The sequence below is a fragment of the Idiotropiscis lumnitzeri genome, chromosome 7, assembly GCF_059441095.1.
Source record: "Idiotropiscis lumnitzeri isolate Australia: NSW breed Sydney's pygmy pipehorse chromosome 7, RoL_Ilum_1.0, whole genome shotgun sequence".
NCBI lineage: Eukaryota > Metazoa > Chordata > Actinopteri > Syngnathiformes > Syngnathidae > Idiotropiscis > Idiotropiscis lumnitzeri.
Genome location: NC_142397.1, coordinates 4,207,084 through 4,228,361, shown reverse-complemented (window position 1 = coordinate 4,228,361; position 21,278 = coordinate 4,207,084). Strand labels below are relative to the sequence as shown.

The 21,278-nt window shown below is 41.9% G+C and overlaps 1 protein-coding gene across 4 annotated transcripts in view; it reads right to left on the bottom strand.

The window, feature by feature from the left end:
• The window catches only part of dph1 (diphthamide biosynthesis 1), a 176,872-nt gene that overhangs the window by 546 nt on the left and 155,048 nt on the right, over positions 1 to 21,278 (bottom strand). For 2 of the 4 annotated variants that reach the window (XM_088300660.1, XM_088300661.1), the window contains exons 6-13: positions 19,194 to 19,348; positions 16,719 to 16,840; positions 12,978 to 13,046; positions 11,654 to 11,810; positions 10,116 to 10,216; positions 2,664 to 2,742; positions 636 to 770; positions 353 to 463 (exon numbers count right to left, since the gene is read on the bottom strand). In XM_088300660.1, the coding sequence (XP_088156786.1) occupies positions 377 to 463; positions 636 to 770; positions 2,664 to 2,742; positions 10,116 to 10,216; positions 11,654 to 11,810; positions 12,978 to 13,046; positions 16,719 to 16,840; positions 19,194 to 19,348 (905 nt within the window). In that variant the 3' untranslated portion in view covers positions 353 to 376. Of the gene's footprint in view, positions 1 to 82; positions 464 to 635; positions 771 to 2,663; positions 2,743 to 10,115; positions 10,217 to 11,653; positions 11,811 to 12,977; positions 13,047 to 16,718; positions 16,841 to 19,193; positions 19,349 to 21,278 lie in introns of those variants that run through there. The other 2 variants (XM_088300663.1, XM_088300662.1) reach the window with 1 other exon arrangement.

The following is a 21,278-nucleotide window of genomic DNA, read 5'->3' as shown; positions in this document are numbered from 1 at the left end:
ATCCCATCGTGTGGATCCCACAAGAGAGCTGTGCGTGAAGCACCCTGCGTCGTACGCCGTTTAAATCAAGGTCAAATGGGTCGCATTTGACCAAAGTTGCCCACGCAAAGACACTCTGGGTCATTGTCTCTCTTTCTTTTTCTCCATTACATTTGCAACGTATCAGGGTAAAAACCCGTCAGCTTCCCAAAGGAATGTGACTCATGAACATGCATGAGGACGTATGGGCTATTATCTCAAGTGCGTGCACGTGTTCTGAATGCTGCAATGTGTGAAGGAGTACAAGGCGATTTGCTGTAAAACGTGAGGGATTCTTTTTGGCACGCTGACTGGCTTTTAAGTGTGTACCAACTTTTTTTCCTTTCCTGTCGCTTTGTCATTCCCCTTGACAGCTGCAGGGGGCGCACTGCACCTGGTTACACTGCTTGTTGGCTTTCTGTAGAGGAGCTGCGGCAGAGCGAACCTGAAGTTAAAAAAAAAAAGAAAAATAAATCACATGAAATCAAGATGGAATCACGGTTCTTGACACAAATGTGGAGATTTGTGTAAGCTGGTGGAATTCAAGGTCGTACCGTAAGCGCCACTAGGTGTCAGTATGGCCACGTCCATATTAAGGTATTCGGCTCTTGACTCACCTGGGCTTGTTGGCGAGGGGGCCGAGCAGGCTGGTTGGCCGGATGGTTGGGGGTCCACGGCCCCAGGCTCTGATTGGAATAGAAGTCCATGGGGTAGACCTCCTTCCAGGTCGTCTCCTGAAGGGCCACCGCTGCCTGAGGGAAAGATTGGGAGAGGAAATATCAATGTGAGACCAAGAGCGCTGAGATTTTTACTGTATCTCTCCAGCAAAAGTGAATTTTCAAGTGTTTCTAGGTGCAGGTAAGCAGAGGGATTGACACGACAGACGACAAATGTCAAAATAGTGAACTTGGAAGAGGTGAGACGGCCAAGAGTGTTTGTCTGTGGCAGCTTTTGGAGAAGTCACATTGCTCATTTTTTTATGGTGGACATTTTTGAATGATTGGAAAAGAGTGGAGGACAATTAATTGTAAATTCACTTAAGATTAGTAATAGTTTATCATTCCAATTTTTTTTTTTTAACAAAACCAGTCAAATTGGGTGGCAGGGACATTTTGGCAAGTGACTCAATTCACTTCACAACAAGCAGCAGTTCTGCAAATTAAATTTCTAACTATCCTTTAAAAAAAGAGGCTTAGAGCTGTAAATTGTTTTTTGACGCAATGGGTGTATTTTTTCTTTTTTTTTTTTAAATGCTGAATCAACATGAAGGCAAAAGAGGGTGAGCTTGTATCCCAAATCTGCTAATATAACAATAATCAAAGGCTCATATTCTTTATCCTCCGCAAAGAATGACTAAGATTTAAAAAATCTTAGTGAGTCACTTTGAGTCAAAGGACTATATTTCTTCGTTCGTGCCCGCATGACTGCATTCTACTACTTCCATTTGCCTGTAAAACGCTTCCCGACTTATGATATACACGACTGTCATCGGACAGCGACAACATGAAGGTGAACAATCCTGTGCTGAGATTTGTTTGGCCTTGGCGGAGGTCTCCTGTCTATTAGGTGCCATTTTCATGTCAAAGCAGCAGCTTGATTTAGTTGAATGACGGCAAGGTCACTCTTGCCAGCGAGGTTTTCTACTTTACATGAAGATTAATCTAAACAGACTCAAATCGGTTCAGATCCAAATGATGCCAAACAAACTGTAAGGAAGATATTTTCACCATCTCCTCTTTTTGCTCCACTCTCTTCGTCTCTGTCCTTATTTTGACGCCCCGCCTCCTCATCCTCTCCTCCTCTCTGCGCATGCTAGCTTGCGCCGCTAATCCCCACTCCGACAAGAGAGCCGAGTGCGTCTTATTGACTATAAATATAACATGAGAGGCCCTGAAATAAGTGCCCCCGCCCTAGCAGCCCCTCTTCCTCCGGGCTCACTCCGCCCTCTTGGCTCCTTTCCCTCCTGCCGCTGTCATCTTCTCTCTAAATGCTACAGCACACGTAAAAGCAGGCACTGGCGAGAGACCGCGTGGGGACGCGTTCCTTACGCAAGTGCAGCTCAAATGATGTGAAGGCAGATGTTGTAAAAATAACAACAAAAAAATGCCTGCAAATGAGAGCAAAGGGGCTCCCACACAAAAAGGATCTTGTGTGGGGAAACATTGCAGTGTATAATCAGAAGAAAAACAAAAAAAAAATCCTATTCAAGGTGGCGAGTATCCTTAGAGACATTTCACAAGGATGTCTGAATTAATTAATAGCTCACGTTACCAAACCACGGCCACAGAAGTCGAAGCCACCGCAATCCACCTTTTGTTTTGGCTTTTTTTGGTTTCTGTAATACAGCAGCAGCAGAAGCAGGCTTTGAAAATGGATCTCGCTGAGGACTTCTTGCTTTCCGTCTTTAACAGCAAGGAGGGGCAGCGGCTGTGCGATCTGGCAGCCTGCGGAGGGAGTTGCTCGGCCACCCGCCGCCCCTGAACAAATTCACCGCGATTTAAAAACACTTGCGCCACCCGTAACAATGTAGCCGCCATCATGGCACAACTAGGCATCCGTCAGTGCCGCCGAGCAACCTGTGTGGGACTTTCAAGAGCCGCGGGCGGCCCGGACAAGTGGACGGGAAGAGTGAGTGGGTCATTTACCTCATATGGAGACAGCAGCGGTTTGGAGAAGGCCGATCCCCAATCGATGGACAGCCGCGGACACGCAATCTGCACCCACCTGCGGGAGAGAAGGCACATGAATTCCCACAAATCAAGCAAATAGAATCTCACAGTGAAAGGATTTGGGCAACGATTTTGTCACAATGGATTTGAAATAAAACAATGAGGAGGATTCAAATGTGGTCTTTCAGCTCCAATTCGGGCCCGAGCAACAGTCAGGGAGAGGCCCTCCTGTTAACCTTCAATGAATCACTTTTTTTTTTACCAGCGCCAGTATCCTGGTGAAAATTTATGCCTTGAAACGTGAGTGCCTTGACTAGGGCTGAGTCATATGAAAAAGAAAAAAAAAAAATATATATTATTTTTCGGCATATTGTCCATTGTCGATTATTATCAAGTTGTTTTGTTTTTGGTGTAAAATTTCCAGTTTATACTCAAAACATTTATAAAAATGCATTATAAAATAAAAATGAAAGAGAAGAGTATAACTGTCCATTCATATAAAAAAAATAAAAATAACTTTTTTCGCTCTCTTTCGTCATTCCAATGATGGGATGAGAAAATCGGGGAAAAAAAAAGAAACTGATCGCAACCCAAGAGAGCATGCTTTTCATTTGGTGAAGACAAAAGTGAAGTCCACGAAGGGAACTCAGACTTTGGACAAGATTGTGGTTAAATTTACAGTTTTGTCACTTTGTTGAGATACTTTTGGGCCTCTGAAGAATTTCATATTTAACTTCTATGAGACGTTTTATGATAGTATATTAAAGTGGTTGGGCAATTAATCGAAATTTAATCAGCCGACTTTGGCTTTATAATCAGGGAAAAAAAGTGTCAAAGGATGCAATATTTACAGTGCATAAGTTGTTTTGAGAAATCTGTCCATCTGATCAGATCAGTGATTGGTTAATGTTTTTTTTTTTTAACTTGCTGATTGGCTCCAAAATCCTGATCGTTTTAAGCCTAATATCAATATCAATCATTAATAATCATGCTTTTTATTCTTTCACAAATTCCCATAAATGCCACGTTTATGAGACCTCTTTAATTAAAATCTGAGAGACGACATTAATCACCAGGAGACAAGTTTTATGACAACCCCATTATGTTGGCGGCAACATCGTCATTACCCACATACTTGTGGATCTAAGCGGAAAACAACCTGAGTCACAAGTAACCAAGATCCTATAAGGGAGGCGGCGGGACAAACATGCGTCCACTCTGAGTGCCGCCGCGCAGCCTCCCGTCCGTCTCCACCTGATCTCGGGCATCTGTTGGCGAGATGTGTTCTGATTCGCAAACAGCCGCGCTACACGGTGTGACTGCAGAAGGAGTCAGGGGATGAGTGATGCTGCAAAAGGTGAGGGGCATTCGAGGACCAAAAAAAAAAAAATGCAATGATAGGAAAGAGGAGAGGTTAGGCGTGTGAATTAAAAAAAAAAAAAAAGAAAAGAAAGTAAGAAGCACCATTCATGTCTCTATGGAGGTAGCCTACATAGCAGGCAGACATAGTGGTGGGAGGGAGAAAAGGGGGAGTGCTGGGTGGGGTCTGTGTATGAAAGAGATGAGGAAGACAGAGATAGCGGAGGGAGGAAGAGCAATAAAGATGGAGCAGATGGAGACGAGGGCGGTGGGGCACAAGGCAACGAGAAGCCAGAGCAGCAAGACTGGCTGCGAGAGAGGAGTGTTTACTCTTGAAAATGCATGAGGGGAGCATGACGGGTGGGAGGGGGGATGAACAGCTGGAGGGGAGAAAAATGAACTATATATATATATATATATATATATATATATATATTTGATGGAAGCTGGAGAAAAGCTATGGCGCTGGTTTGCGTTGGCAGATCAATCCTGTCCTCTGCATATTTCCAATGATGGAGCTCTAACTATTGATGAGGAAAAATGAAGCGGCGCATGTAAAGGCCAAGGAGATAAGGCGAGATGTATGATGCTGCTTAAAGAGAGAACGACGGAGCAAAGGGGGTTGTGGGGGTTGGTGAGTGGGAATAAAAACCTTAATCGCTTGAATGTCAAAATTGCCCATCTGTCTGTTTTCCCTTTTGCCAACTTTGGCAAACTTTCTGAGCGGTTGAATTGATTGCACAGTTGACGCCCGCTCGGCACAGAAATATTCCGCACGGCCTTTGGGCAAACGCGTGGCGTTTTCTCATTTTCCAATTCCGTTAAACCCCTCCCCCCCCCCACCGACCCCCCCACCCTTCTAAACGCTTCTCTCACCCAAAGAGAGAATTCTTTTCCATCCCTCATAATTTGAGAGCCACCTGAGTCACACACACTTGCAGCCATCGCCTCACGGCCGCCGTGTGTGCACGACCGAGTGAGATGGTGAATTGGAAATAAGACTTAAATCCATCGGTTGAGGCTAACAATTCGGAAGCATTTAAGTGGCCTAAAACTGCAATGACCTCAGGAGGACACCTGTAATTACAATGGTGCATAACATCTTATTTATTTATTTATATATATATATATATATATATATATATATATATTTATATTTATATTTATTTATTTATATATATATATATATATATATATATATATATATATATATATATATTAGTGCTGTCAAGTGATTAATTTTTTTAAATTAATCACAAGAAATTCCATGATTAATTGTGATGAATCACATTTTTTAACTACCATTTTTTTCAACGCTTGTAACAGATATGTACTTGATAATATCTTGTAATTGATGCAAAATCCCCAAATATGAAGTGTATTTAATTCAAAGACTGTTCTAATAGCTTTCTTTGATTCTTGAATACGATCTAAATGGAGACATCTTTACAGGCATTTTTGGGGGTTTTTTTTGGTAATTGTTTTGGAAGTAAATCAAACTGAGTTAAAACATTTTCTATTAATCACCGGCATTAATGCTTTAAATATATATATATATATATATATATATATATATATATATATATATATATATATATATATATATATATATATATATATATATATATATATATATATATATATATAAACAAGTATCGTGATACATATCGATATTGAATTATCGTCACAGCCCTAATATATATAATTAATTAAAATGATGGTGGACATACTATGAGAATGCAAAATGTTTTACGTTCTGCACTCTTTTAAAGACCATGGGGAGTTTTGAGGCTGGCGATTTGTTTTGAGAAATCAAAATTTCCAGTTCTATTGGCAGATAATTTTGCTTAATTTTAGTAGAATATTCCTCATTTCTTTCATTTTGTCTTTGTTTTTTGGAAGTTTTCACATTGGGGTAATGTTTATGGTTAATGGCCAATGGCTGTTTGTTGTTAGGTTGTGACCTGCAATTAACTCGGGACACATCCAGGCCGTATCCTGCTTCTCGCCCAGTGGCAGGTAATGGGAGAACACCGACAGATGGATGGAAGCTTTTTTAAGAGACCCCAAAATAACTCACACTCTTCCTACTAATTACATTTCACCAGAGCTGTGCAGTGCTGATGGCAGTGAAAGAGGACAGGAGTAAAATGAGCTTTGGCCTCGTCTCAACGGCAATTTATACGCCCAAGATTGAAAGCAAACGATCCAAAATGAAAGGTTTCATAATCTGACACAACCTGCCACATGAGCGCTAAACATAACGGGAGACGTCACAACATTTAGCGCCGCTGTGACCATGTGCAGTACTCGGCGCCTTGCTTCATTCCTGACCCGCCGCTGAAGCAATTAGGCTTTCGTCACTTGCGAGAGGTAGCATGCTCACAGAAATAGCGATTTAATTGGACTGTTGTCAAAAACGCAAATGGAAAAGATTAAATGCTGCAATGCATTGGGTGGTGTGGTGGCGGTCTAGTCGAGATAAGCGTGTGTGGCGAGCAGATACGTGTACAATAGTACAAAGCCTGCTTGGGGATAGTCTAATTACACACTTAAGAGAATATGATAATGGCGGCTCTTTTTATATGACAATGTGGGTGTCTAAAGGCAGCGTGAGCCTGAGATGCGGCTCGGCGCTCTGTTGAAAATTCTCTCTCGTGCTTCCATTCCTCCTACAATACAACACGGTGGCTTCGGCACATTGCGAGACGCCTGGTGGCTTGTTGTGTCTATTGTCGCTGGGGCTCACGCAGAAGCATTCATAGGGGACGAAGGGAGGTGGGGAAAGAAAGCTGCTCAACAATTTGCAGCCGAGTGAATCTGATAAGCCAAAAATAAATGCAGGCGGCGGGTGCCTCTGATAAATTACCGATGCAGTAATGAAACAATGCTGTCGCAAGCTTTTTAAAAGACACTTTCCCATTCGAACACTAAATTATAGGATCAGTACTCAAGGACTTCCGCCAATTGTTGTATGACACTGAAACTCTAAAAGTAATGGTCAGGTGTCCGGAGACTTTTGTCCAAATTGCTATAACTAGCACAGTGTATGTAGGGCTGAAGAAAAGACTACCTTTGAATACAAATATTGTTTTCCCCAAGAGCCACACTCAACAAGTTATTGAAAGAAAAGTCATTTTGTCTATAATGAGGTTTTGTGGACGGGCGAGCTGGGTCGGACTTGCATAACTTGAACGCTGCACTCAAACATTAGCCTCAAATAGAAAGAGAAAAAAACTAAGAATAAGCACTTTCACCACACTCCAAAATATGACCCCCCCCCCCCTTCAACTTCTTCCGCATTGCTCCATGTTCAAAAGTGGTGTCCTTCTCTCAACAACACATCACAACTCCAATTACTGCACCGGAGGGCTTAACAATTAATCATATTCAAATCGACGTGATGGAGTAGAAAGCAATTTTCAAATGACAAGGGCTGTAGTCTGGAGGGGAAAAAAATGCTTGACTTAGGTCGGTCGGAATTTGTAACACATCTCCAGCACGCGCCCTCCACTACAATCTTCTTCTGCAGCGTGATCCTGGCAGATTTCTTACACCACTGCCACCACCTGGTCAATTTTTACATGATTTAAAATGCAGACAAGGCTGATGCTCAGTCACAGGCTGCATCAGAACCTTGTGACGTATTTACGTATTTAGACGTCTTTGGGAGGCAGAGACTACGTTTTTGAAAACGTATATTTACACGTCTCATGGATGGAATGAGGTATTTTATAAATATGTATTGATAAAAAAGGCATTTCATATTAAATCGCAATCACAATGTCACGGCGAAAAAAAAAAAATCACACTTAATTATTTTTCAAAATTGTTCGGCCCTAAGACATGAAATAGAGGGCGAGAGAAAGCGCGACTGGTTTGGACTTAAAGGAGAATGAGAGGGCAAACGTGACTTGAAGACTTGCACGCCTCGAGTCCACATTCACCTGCGTCCTTATCTGTTGGAAGACGATTAAATGGAGAAATCACCGGCAACTTTTCAAAGGGATTTTTATGATGGTAAGAGCAAGACCGCTTCCTTCAATGGTGGGTAGTTTATCACGCTGGGATTATCAGCAGCATGTTTTATCGACCGACTATAGATCCCTACGTGCGTCAACATCCCCAGTCTGCACGGCAAACAAAGGAATTCTTGCTTATATAGGTACTCCTTTCCGACTTGACAGGTAACATACAAATCGCCCGTGACATGCTTTGCCTATCTGCTGATGAAACTGGACAACATGCCACTGCTGCAACAGTAAAAGCCAACTAACACCCCATGAATGCCAATTACATTCATGAAGACATAGCTCGTTTGTTATCTTCTTGTTACAGTGAGCAATTTATGACGACGCCCACTCAGGTTGCAACTACATGCGCATTTCAGTCATGATAGCAGATTGCGTAATAGCTCTGAAAGAGGCCAATTTTTTTGTGTTGCTGAACATGCATTTCCTGGACCACCCTTGGTCCCCAAAAACCTGAAGATATCCACGAGGGAATTTTACCAAATTATGACATTTATGATATGAACTTTACCTTTGGCGAGTACCACTTTTGTCCTTGACTTCATTTTCATTTGTGTTTTGTTAAGGTCCCCCCCACCTTGTCACGGTTCTCCACTCACAAATGACCAGAGCTGGGCACTAGACCCTTTTTTGCCGCTCAGTCCCCCTGCCCAGAGACCACGATCCGGCTTGCCTTCCCGCCTCGACCCGCCGACCTTATTCATAAAACTTGTCATGTCATCACACGCATGATGGCCGATTCGTGGGCCAGACTAAAATCAACGGCCTTTGTTAATCCCCCGACCCAAAAATGGCCGTCGGCCTGGCCGGGCTAGACTGCCCAGCTTTGCGAATTAGCTTATTTGCAGATTTCTTTGGGAACCGGACCGCAGTGATTTGGATAAATGGCATTTCCATTCATTTCAAAAGGTAAATTTGATTTGAGATGGGACTTAATTGAGCTCATATCTCAAAGTATTCACGTTCAAAAATCGGATTGAGAGTCAGAAGAGATCAACTGTATTTTCCCTCTTGCCACGGTCTTGATCAAGTTCTGGTTTGGGAACATATTTTCCTTGACTTTTGTGGACATTTCTGAGTGTACGGAGCACCGGAACAATCAATCTACAGGAAACGGTTATTGGCCTATTGCGCAGGCTGGCCTATTAAAGTGGTATTTTCTGAAATAAAGTTTGACAAACACTTCTTGAGAACACAAATAGCATTCACACAAGGGTGGGAAAAAAAGGACCAGAAAATAAATTGGATTGTATTACGGGCACACTATGAGCACAAGTGTTGTATTTACTAAACTAAACTGAAAACTTGTGACCTTTTCAAAGAGAGAATATTAAATCCCCCATGCATGCGTTGTGGTAGCGGCACAAAAGGGAAAAGGCCACAGTGACGCTTTTATTTGCAAGCCTTAAGCAAACAACACAAACCAAGCTCATATTCATTGTCATCTCCTAAATACATTTTTCTCCAAGTAATGTTTCTGCAGCCGGGTCAATATAACAATAAAGTGCTCTCTGTGTCCTCATCAGAATCGCTCAGTCATCATGAAAATGTAGCCGGATAATAAAACTCGGGGGGCCTTATTGCTAGTGGCAAACATTTGAACACAAAACAGTACAATGGGAACTATCTTAAAATGTGGTTGCTTTGATTAACTGGAAGTTTTTTTTTGTTTTTTTTTTTTACAAATTTTAACTTTAACTTTGAAACCCATTTCTTGGTAGCTTTAACTCCTCAGTATGGGTTATTTTCACTCCTCTTCGGGTAAAAAGGTGTTGGGTAAAATCCTCAACGCAAAGTGCTGGATGTGAATAATTTGGGTTTAATTTTGGGTTTTCACCCACTAGTAGTCAGAGAAGGTCCAACGTGTGCTCATTTTTTTTTTAGTTAAATGAGTGAGTCTCAAAGGCACCATGAGGTGATATTGATAAGAGCAGAGAACTAAGGTGGGCAATGAGGACAATGGTTGTCTTTAAGTAGCAGTGCTCTTTCTTTGGTAGCATGTTAGTGCATGTGTGTGTGCGCGCGTCGCATTACTCACGCATCGACATCAGGCAGTAGATCCAACTTGCTGGGGAAAATCTCAGACAGCAGAACTCGAGTAAAGCTCCTGCCCAGAGACTGCAACCTCGATTCCAGGTGCTACAGACAGAACAGAGTTACAAGTGCGCCGAAGCCGTAATCAGAGTATCAAAACCACGATTTTCTCGAGGCGTTGCACCACCTAAACTATTCCTTTGCAGACAACCAACATAGTCACACTAAAACAAGTGCACATTTCTTCAACAGCTTTGCCAGTTGGACTCATTTACTTGAGAGGTTAAAGAGGAACAATTCCAAAAGCAGAAAATGCAATGGTAGCTCTTTCCTAAAGGTGGAGAGGTTCCACAATTGACTTTGTGAAGGGCATACACAAATATAGACTAGAAACAAGTTTTGGAACGATACTTAAGATGAGAAGATATTTTGAAATCCCATAAATGTTAATTCAGTGAGATAAAAACGTGGGTGTTTCTGTGTCTGTCCATGAGAAAATCTTGATTTTTTTCTTTTTCTTTTTGTTATTAGACCATACTTAAAACGTTATCTGGCACTGCACTTCTTAATCTCTACAGATCAATATGGCAGAGAAGTTCAGCCTTTGTAAATCCCCCTTCAATCCGCCTCCTCGTTTATGCTAAAATATAACCTCTCCTTCGCTGGCGGGAAGAAAGACGACCACCATATGTCTGAATGTAAACTGATGACATTTAGATGGGCCTCACGTAGTAGATTAGCATATGCGCTAAAGCAAATCATACATTGGGTGCCGAGCGTGGTCTTGGGAGTATCTCAAGCATGAAGGTTCCAGATACCATCATGCCCTGCAAAGTTGGATAATGCTAGCGTCATTTAAAGTGAGTGCATTAGAGCAGGGAGACACGCAAAACATACAGGGCAGAAGTCCCGCAGATCAGTAGATAATGACTGACCTGGATGAAATCTTCCATCAGAATATGCAAACGTAGACGGTTCACATTGTCTGCAATTTTCAAAACGCAACAGCTGCAATTTGCGGGGCGTTGACTGCTTCATTTCAGTCTACTCATAATATATTTCCATAGCATGTTTTTTTTTCTTTTAAAAGATTGTCAACATTCTTCATGAATCAGATGGCCCTTGATTGTCATTGTACTCAGCGAGCAACGAGATTAGAGAGCTCCCCGCTCCAGTGCAATACAACAATAATTTAATTAAATATATGAAATCGATTAATTAAAGATTAAATAATTAAATAGAAAATAAATACGAAATTGGAAAAATAAAAACACGTGATGTCGCACACCAGTAACGATAATTTTTCTTTTATTTATATTTCATTTCACGGTTAAAACTGAAAACTTGTGGCTTTTTCCATGTTTTCAAAATGACTTTGGATTTTCCGGTGTGAAGATTTCGAGTGCTGAAACCTCGTGTTACTAAAAATGTCAAACTGAAAAACATTACAGACTATTGCACAGTAGGCCTAAGGACACAAACACAGCTGAAGCAAAAAAAGAAAAAACACCCCCACACACACCCCCACACGCACTCTCTCACCTCCAGAACTTTTGGGTTTCCCTGACGGCCCAGCGTGCCCAAAATGAGCCCCCATCTCTGGGCTGAGCGAGCCTTGTCGATGGCCTCTTGCCTCAAGGCGCGCATGGCCTCGTGGTCATAGTATTCCCTGGAGAAGACTTTACTGTAAGGGTCGTACCTACAGGCAGAAAAATAACACACACACTTCTGTCATCGACATATGGGATCTAAACCACTATTGTTCAGGTATCTATCCCAAGGACCGGAATGCAGGATGAGATTAAAAATCCAATCATGAAAACACATCAAGTATGACAGGAGTTGCTTGTAAAACTCGAGTTACTTCCGAGTATCTAATCTGCTTTCCTTGAATACCGGGCCGTCACTTGAGATTAGAATCTTGTTTGTGACAGAGACCGGTGAGCTGAGCAGCTGTGCACATGAGCTAAAACGCAATTTCGCTTTGCATAGAAACAAAAAGTCATCAAAAACGCATTTTATTCTAAATGTATTAAAGTTTCGATTGAGACTGTCAGAGATCTTAAATTACAACAGATGTTTAGTACTGTGTTTTTGATTTGGCTTGATTTGATGGTCATCTTTAATATTAGTCTCTTTATGCAGGATTTGTGCCATAAATACTAAATTTTTGGGTGGACCGTATTATCAATAAACGTGTCTATTTTAAAATGTTTTCATTCAGAAGGCGAGCTGAGTCATAATGGTTCAGTATGTTTATTTGATATATTTAGCGCTATTATGGAAGGTTCAGACCAGATAGGAAATATTGGGTAGCGCCGCGTGTCTCGCTCGCTGTGATTCGCCATGCAACTACACGGGGGGGTTGCTTTGAGCGGCAGAGGGGATCCTCTGACAGGCGGGGGTGGGGGGGAAAGTTTGAAGCTTGCTAGTCAATTTGGTGAATGTGTTATTACTTTGGCCAACGCTAAATGCTATCTTGGTTGACAGTTCAGCAGCCGTGAACAAGTCAATGGACTCAACCATTATCCAATTTTTTTTTTTTTGTTCAGCTACTGCAAGCCAGCTGAGTTATTGCCCTCACACCGGCCCGGTCCTAAATTCTAACAACGGAAATGTGCCATCAGAAAAGCTCCGCAGGCGTTGGGTCAAGTTGATGACTCGTTTGCCATAATTCTTAGACATGAAAGAAGCAAGTAGTTCTAGTCTGACGGAAAATGTGAAAATAATAGAAGGGAATATGAATTAAAGGCAACAAAGTGAAAAACCAACATCCAAATGGTCCGAAAAATACGGTAATGACACACTCCTACATTCAAGTATGGAAAAACAAACATTATATTATGCTGCGTCTCATTTCACATACCTGTAGGCAGGAATGTCTGGATTTGCGATCATGATGGACTCCAGGTGAAATCTTCCATCACCCAAATAGCTAAAGAAACAAAAAAGATCACTTTCAACACAAATGAAGACAGAGAAAACAGCTTGTGCAAATGTGAATTCAATAAGCAATTTAAATCCATCGCTCCCTTCCCTGTAGGCCACGTTGTAACAGAAGACTCAAGACAGAGTAGGTCTTGGGCCCCGAGGCTGATGCGGAGGATCAGCCCAGCTCTGCTGTCCGGGGAACATGACCCCCAACGATTGGAGCATGCTGTTTACAGAGAATCCGAGCCCTTTCATTTAACCCTTGGCCTTCTACTGGGGATTCGGCAGACTTTGAGCGTATTCGAGCGTGGGCAGGCGGTGTGTACAAACAGAAAGAACACCAAGGCGTGGAGGTGCCAGAAAACACTAAGCAAGGCATATGTATTTATATACTGTACCACAATTCTCACCAGAGAGACCAAGAACTGCTTCACACAGCATATAGCAATGGGAAATAAAAAAAAAAAAAAATGGAGGAAACACAACAAAACGCAAAGCGCCAAGAAAAATGCTAATTACATATTGGGGGGGGGGGCATTATGGCTGAGGAGCGATGTTGCTAACCAAAGCTCTTTCCTTTCACATGCTGAGACGGTTTCCACTTATTGCTTCCCAGGAGAGAGCTGTTCATCCACTCAGTCCATGGATTGACATTTATTAGTCCACTCCACATGAGGAGTACACAGGAGTAAAAAGAGTGTTTGGAGGAAGCATTTGTGAGTTGCACAGTGGAACGGAGTTTGGTCGAGGATTCAAGACATTTTTTCCAGGACATTGCCCGAGGTGGCAAGTTCCTGACTTGTGTGTGCCGCAGCGGGAAAAATGCTCCGTGTTGTTGATATTATAGATTTTATACCTATTTGTGTGTGTGTGTGTTAAAACAGGGGTGTCAAAGTCAAATAGACAGGGGGCCAAATTAAAAAATTGCCAAGAAGCCGAGGGCCGGACTGATTGAATGTTCATTGAAAAAAATTTAATTACACATAATGGAGAGAACCTAATTGAAAGTACTGAAAACCTATATATAATACACATATAACATATATAATACTATATGATTGGAGCGGACAAATAAAGCAATATTTTTTTATGGCTCTGTTAATAATTCTTAATTTTCAACAGGCACAAAAGACAAACTTCATAAAATCCTTACAACATGCACATTAAATGAATGAAGCGGAATTATTCAAAGCACCATCAGTCTATTTTCTCAGGGAAATGAACTTACTTTTTATCAGTCACTCAAATGAAATATTCAAATATAAAACAATTGGATTGAAACAAAATAAAACATCCACTCATAAGAGAAAAACAACACCTTCAAAGAAAAGTCACATGTGCAATGAAAACAAATATTTAACTTAAACTTTTCAACCTTAACTGAGTTTTTAACTCTTCTCATTTTTGATGGGTATCTGAAAGTTAACACTTGCTGTTACGATAATCACTGCTGATGAATAATGAAAAGAGGCGGCCTTGCGCACCATGCCCCCGTCTACCGCTCTGCATGCCACCGTTGCATTATGGGAAATGCGGGCCGGTTCTAATAATAAATGAATATCATCCCGAGGGTCAAATAAATTCCTCTCGCGGGCCAGATCCGGCCCGCGGGCCTCGACTTTGACACATATGTGTTAAAAGCACACAATAAGAGCTCTGTGTGGATGCGTTACATCACATAGCCGGTTGATTGTAAAATACACTCCAGCGGTCTCTCTGTTCCACCGCTTCTCTTTACTTGAAAACATCCAAGGCCTTTGCATGATTGGACTGGGAACAATAAGCCAGCTGCACTTCTGTGACGATGTCCTCACTTCTCGCACGCTTTCAGGGGCTGCTTTTGAGAAAACCTCGCTCTGCCGTCGATCACAACCCCGCCATGAATAATTAATTATTCTTATTAAGTGTGCTCTTAGTATAAACGTTATTCACCGTTACATTATGCAACGCTCCCATCTTTGCATTCATATCTGCATATTGGACTATTAGCAGCCAGCGGATGAGCAAAGGAGCAGTGGAAGTGAATTGATCCATTATACATTCATGATACAGCGCGCTGGAAAGAGGGGCTGGTGAAAGAATGACAAATTAATGATGTGAAAGCGCTAAAAGGCATTTATTACCTGAATGGATATATGTTAAGCAAATAAAAGAATTTCCTCATGAAGTTCATCAAGTTTATCTAGCCATTCGTCCATGTATCATGCTGCTGCCTTGGTCAAAAAGAAGCCACAAATCATAGTTTCACTAAAATGACATAAAACTGGCAAAGTTAATAATTGATTAAAAAAATGTGCTTAAAATTTTGTGGTCCATACAAATAATTATTAAAAGCAGCCCCAGAACATAACCGGAGATCCTTTGTGTCAATTTGTCGAGCTAAATAGCACAGTGTACCCTCTGTTAATTGCTCCATTGTGGGAAAAATAAAAAAGTTATCTTATCTTATCTTAAGGAAGAAAAACAAAACAATAGCCACAAGACAAGTCCCGGAAAGAAATTGTGGCTGGTCAATATTCATCTCAACAAATTCCAAGTTGAGCCATTTTCAGTAACGATTGTCGGTTTTTCTTTTGACAAACAAAAGGGTACCAACAATTACTGGCAGTGTCGCATGTACAAAGAAAAGCTACAGAAGGCTCGGTTGTGTACTTGGGCTGCCATGCGGGCCTTTTTTAAATATGTGCAGGATACAATGAAATCTCAAGACAATCGTGGCCATCTGGAGACACAAAGCTTGGTCTCCACTGACTTGGAATTTGATACCATTTGGATGTTCAAAATGTTTAGCCATCATAAACACTGGGGATGTGGTGAGATAAGCTTAGAAAAATAACCAATTGTCATAAATCCCGACTGAAACATGAAGATACGCATAAATACGAACAGGTAAATAGTAAAGCATCTCAACGGAGGTAGACACTAAATATTTTTTTATGAAAACAAGTACAAAGCCTTTGAATGTCTTTGCCATGTGCTGTCAGCATGCACCCAACGTGCAGGTGTGAGGGTGAGGAGAAAGCGAAGGAGGCAGTGGCAAGAGCGTACAGCGGAGCGTACCAAATGTCAGACAAACCAATCGATTCTCCGTCTCATCACAGCCCAACACACATCAAAGCAAACGCACATTGGATTAGTGGGTGAAGAGCCATAACCCTTTCACTTTCTTTTTCCATCACACAGCCAAAGAGGCGTGGGCGAGCACACGCCTTTCAACGCACACCTTTGTAGCCCCACCATTTTCTCTTTGTTTTTCCAAAGACATGCTATTAAGAGAGGAAATTGTTCGCTGAGGGGGGATTGCAGAAATATCACATGTCCCGTTGTGTTCGTTGAAGGTAATTTATTAGAAGAAATAATAAAAAGAATTGAAAATTTGATGTGGGCTGCAGTGTTGCAACCACAAGTGCTCCTGTGTGTTTGTCAGCCTCCATTGCAGTGCGCGGCAAGATGTTATTTTTAGCTTCGCCTGCCCATGAAATAAAATAGGCACCGAGTCATATCTACTTGTCATAGCTTGCTTGCTATGACTGCTGTGATGTCACGCTGATTATTCCTTGAGTAACAAGACCATGGCGGTGGTAATAAGGAGAGTGTAGAAAGAGGAATGCTATCTTTGGTTATGCAGATGCATGATGGTGAAAAAACAATGTGGAGGGGAAACAAGATTTCTTACATGATGGCATTGACGTTCAGGTCCAAGCGAGGAGAAGTGCAGCCCAAAATTTCTCCGGGTGACAGAGGTCGACACTGTGGCACCAGCACGTCGTATTCTGGCTTGAGGGCTGCACTCACAGCCTGTGGAACAAAGAAAAGAGAGAGATGAAATAGCGATAATAATAAACCCAAAAAACAAAAAGTAAAGTTTTTGTTTGGCTCAGACTCTAACCTCGCACCAGTGTGCTCGGAATAATTTGCAACGCTGAACATTCATCGTCCCCCTTGCGAAAGCACACGGAATAATGTTGTCGCGACGACGCGGGGCGATCACTTTTTCATTAGCGTGCACATCCCATTAATGCTATGCTCGTTTTTATGCTATGACATATTCATCACGTCGCTTCGCTTGCAAATATTTTTCATATTTCCTCGCACACGCCAGCGGGCTTTTATCATAGTTCATCGAAGCCCCCGATTGCCTTGTTTTGTGCACATATTTTGTCATGTTCTCGCGGTTGACACCCCCCCCCAACTCTTTTCCTCTTTGTATTCCATGCCAAAGAGAGAGAGAGAGAGAAAAAAAAAATATGAGCACGAGGTAGAGGGAAGCCAAAAGCAGGCAAAGTGGGATACGTATGCAAATTGTACAGGGAATGAATGTCAGGATTAAAATAGGGCAGTGATGCAAAAGACGGAGAAAGAGGTCAGAAAAGATTACACTGGAGATGCCATCCCAAATTCATCCTTTCTCGGTCATTAACAACTTCGCACTTTTTCGACACAGGGTTGCCGACTTGATTTGAAGCGCGGATGTGTCATGGAGGAAAAAAATAAATAAACAAAAAAAAAAAATCGCCTCTTCTCAGACAATTGCGGCAATGCGAGAAGAGAACAAATTAACTACATCGCTCGGAGGACGACAGATGAATTGAACGATTAAAAGCTAATTTAAGGCAGTCAACAGGGAGTGAGGGTGAACTCCGAGCTTCTGCCGCCCATTCAGCGGGACCTCTTTGGCAGCCTACACAGTGCGAGTTGGAGGCGAAGTTCATGCGGTGCAGCTAAATACACACACGGGCGCTTTCAAACGAAGGAAAAAAAAAAAAAGACCTGTGATTATATAGGGAAACCTTATGACTCTGTTCAAAAGCATAAAAGCCGAATTATAAAACAAAGGATAATCAAGCAAAATAAATTCTATAGCTTCTGCCAGCGAGGATCTCAGCGAGCGTCAGAGTTCACGCCAGCCTTCAAATCCAAAATAACTTCTGACAGATTTCTCAAACCCACACTTGAGCTGAATTTGGGCGCAGAGTGTGCCGCTTTTTCATAAAAAAGGAAAATATGTAGAAATATTTATGTGTGCCTTCGCAGTGAAGACACAAATACTTAATAGTATTAATGAAATGGAAAACGAAACGATTGCATCATTGGTTTATGCCGCCTCTTACTCGTTTAGCTTCCACTGATGCAGAAGGGAGGAGACTTTCTAAAAAGGCTTTTCTTTCACGGCATTAACATAACAAGTGCATAATTACTTAGGCTATTTTGGGTGAGAAATATTTTACTACTCCTATTCCCTCAAGGTGTTCTTGTAATATGCTGCTCACAAGAACAAGTGAATGACGCAAAAATCTGTGTTATTCATCCACTGAAGGTTGCGCAGCTTCTCACTTTTCTACATCAAGTACCAAGTACCATCGATTTGTCCGTTGAATGAGTTTTTAAAAAAAAAAAAAACAATTGTGTTACACAATTCAAAAGCAATGTCTGATTTTAATTGGTTCCCGTGTTTTCCTGACTATAAGGCGCATCTCCATATAAGAAGTAGCTACTCTTTTTTAAAAAAAATAAAATAAATACATAAAATAAAATAATAATATACAAACCGCACCAGGTTATAAGCCGAAGTTTCCTATGTTGAAAAAAAAAAATGTTGTTTTCTGTATGTACAGAACGATTTTGTATAACAGGTATATAAACAGACACAGAACTCCAAAATTGCCAAAAGCTGTTTGATCCATGTAACAACAATGACAATTCACAACCCGCCTGCTTCTGTTCGAGTTGGTATCATAATTGACGCATGACGGTGTCATTCGCACGTTAGAACAGTGATACCGAAGGACTGGAAGAGTCACAGAAAGACACAGACGTGAACATCTTTGTAAATGGCCATTAATCAAACACCTGTGGTGATTTTTTTTTTAAGCTCTGCAAAGATTACAGCGCATTTCAGGGCCATCACGAAATTTCAACTGAAAACTAAATGTGTAATTACAGCCAAACAAATTTCCAACTTCACACGTGACACACCTGCTATTAACAACGTCAACGGACTTTAAGAACGAAAATACCCAATTAGTTGGACGAATTAAGAAACTGTCTTCAAACGCCCATCCCCAACATGAAGCCAACATCCTCTTGCCAGTGAAGCCTTTTAAAAAAAACAAATCCTCCAGCATGTGATGCCATGCCAATGTTCCATCACCTGCAGTGCAGCCACAAACTGAATTGTGCTGACGAGCGCCAGCGACTGTCCGGGTGGGAAGTTGAACTTGACCGTGTCCAGGAAGTGTGCGTTGTCCATCTGGATGTCCACAAACACGTACAGCATCTTAATTCCGGCGGTGGAGTCAATGGGGACTGAGGAGAGCAAGACAAAAGAAAACCCGATTGATTATTCAAGCGCTTATGTCAGGTGAACATGTGGCACATGCACGGCACATGTTCGCGAGAACGTCGGCACCCTTGTGATATCCGTGAAGTGTGTGTGATGCCGATGCAAGGGGCTTTATTACTTTGGTAAGGAAGAGATACACATGCGATTAGTATTGATGTCAGTCATTTCACAGGCCATTTGGGAAGCAGCCGTGCCTTGAGGAGCTATGTTAAAATGCTCTTGGATGACTTGAGCGCTGAATAAAGTAGGCTATAGTCCAAGAAAATGGAAGGGAGAACGCTATCACCATTAGCAACGATCGTTTTTAACGATTTATTCTTTGTGTTTTGCATATGCGGAGCAAAGAGGCGTTGTTACGACAGAACCGACGGCCCATTACGTTGCATGTTGTATGAGCTGGTATTTAATGGCCTACATTAGCGTAACACGGGAGAGGGACAAAAGGAAGAGCAGCCGACGCTGAAGGGAAGTGAGATATGGATCGCTGCACAAGGGCCAAAAGCTGCTGGGATGGAAGCGAGGAAGGAGAAAATCTTATTAAAGAGAGTTGGAATACGTCTGAATTAAATTTAGGACATGGCAGTAGAACATTTAAGACAATGCTGTTTAATCTAGCTTCTCTTGCAAGTGTATCTGCAATTAAATCCACACGTTTCCCTCCTTCGGACACTGTGGTTAAAAAAAAGAAAGCAAGAATATATTTTAGATTTTCAAACGGTCGCCAGTTACGACTTCCGGGTGTGTTGATTCGGCATAATGCTGCCCACTCACGAGTCGGTATCCAATCACAAAACGCGAAAAGGCTCACTGTAACCAACTCGTGATCTGATTGGCTATTGCAAATGTCTATCAACGGTAAAAGCCCCAGAACAGACGCCCGCACGATTGTATCTGCAGGCCTCAGGCGAATAGTGCGTGCTACCGGTATTGTGAAATCTGCCTGGCAACGCGAGCTAGCTGAATTCTGATTGGATAAAAATTCTCACCTAAAAATACAACCCTAGGATATAATATAACATCAATGTGAAGAATATGATCATGATTTCTTGATTATTTTAGGCCAGCAGAGAAGGCCTTGACCGCCCACCACTGCTTATAACGCAACTGTGTGTGTTTGAAGGTTGTCAGTTACTTGACAAGAAGTGATCTGTGGCCTCCGATCCAAGCGGGAATTCGGATTTGCAATAATTTACACAGGTACCCCAGGACTTTAATATATCACGAGAAGAGGGGATGGGCGGTTGCAGACGTTGAGTAGCATCTCCAATCGAGCTTGCAGCTGTCAATTGTTTATGGGCACTCTCAGAAGGTAAAGGGCAAACAAATCGATTTGCGCTGAAGTGAGGATGGCAGCCGGCTTTTAAGACGCTACAATTAGGGACGCAGTCAATGAGATGGACAGCACTCACTGACCTCATCACTGCGGTTACTGGGGCCGCAAAATGTGCACGTTAACGTAATGATTGCCTGTGATTAGCCAAACACCCCATCTTCAACTAGCTACCTTGAGTTAATTCAAATATTGCATTCTTAATTGGGAATTGCCATACCAGATTACTTGTGGTAAAGCAACTGCAAAATCATACAGTTGTGGTGATAGGATCGTTGATAATTTGGGTCTTGAAGCATCCGTCTATCTATCCATTTTCTAGAGCACTTTTCGTCATTTGGCAAACATTGAGCCAGAAGGTGGGCTATATGCAGGATTTGTGTTCTTGGAACAACTGAAATAAAAAGACAGCACTCAGTTTATGGCTGCCATGTAGAAGGATGTGCCCTTCTAAAAGTGAGTGATTCATAATGCCGAAACCTCGACAGTAAATAATCAAAACAACAGAAATCGACAGTTTTGCATGAGTGGTGGATGACGGGAAGAAAGGGAAAACATCATAA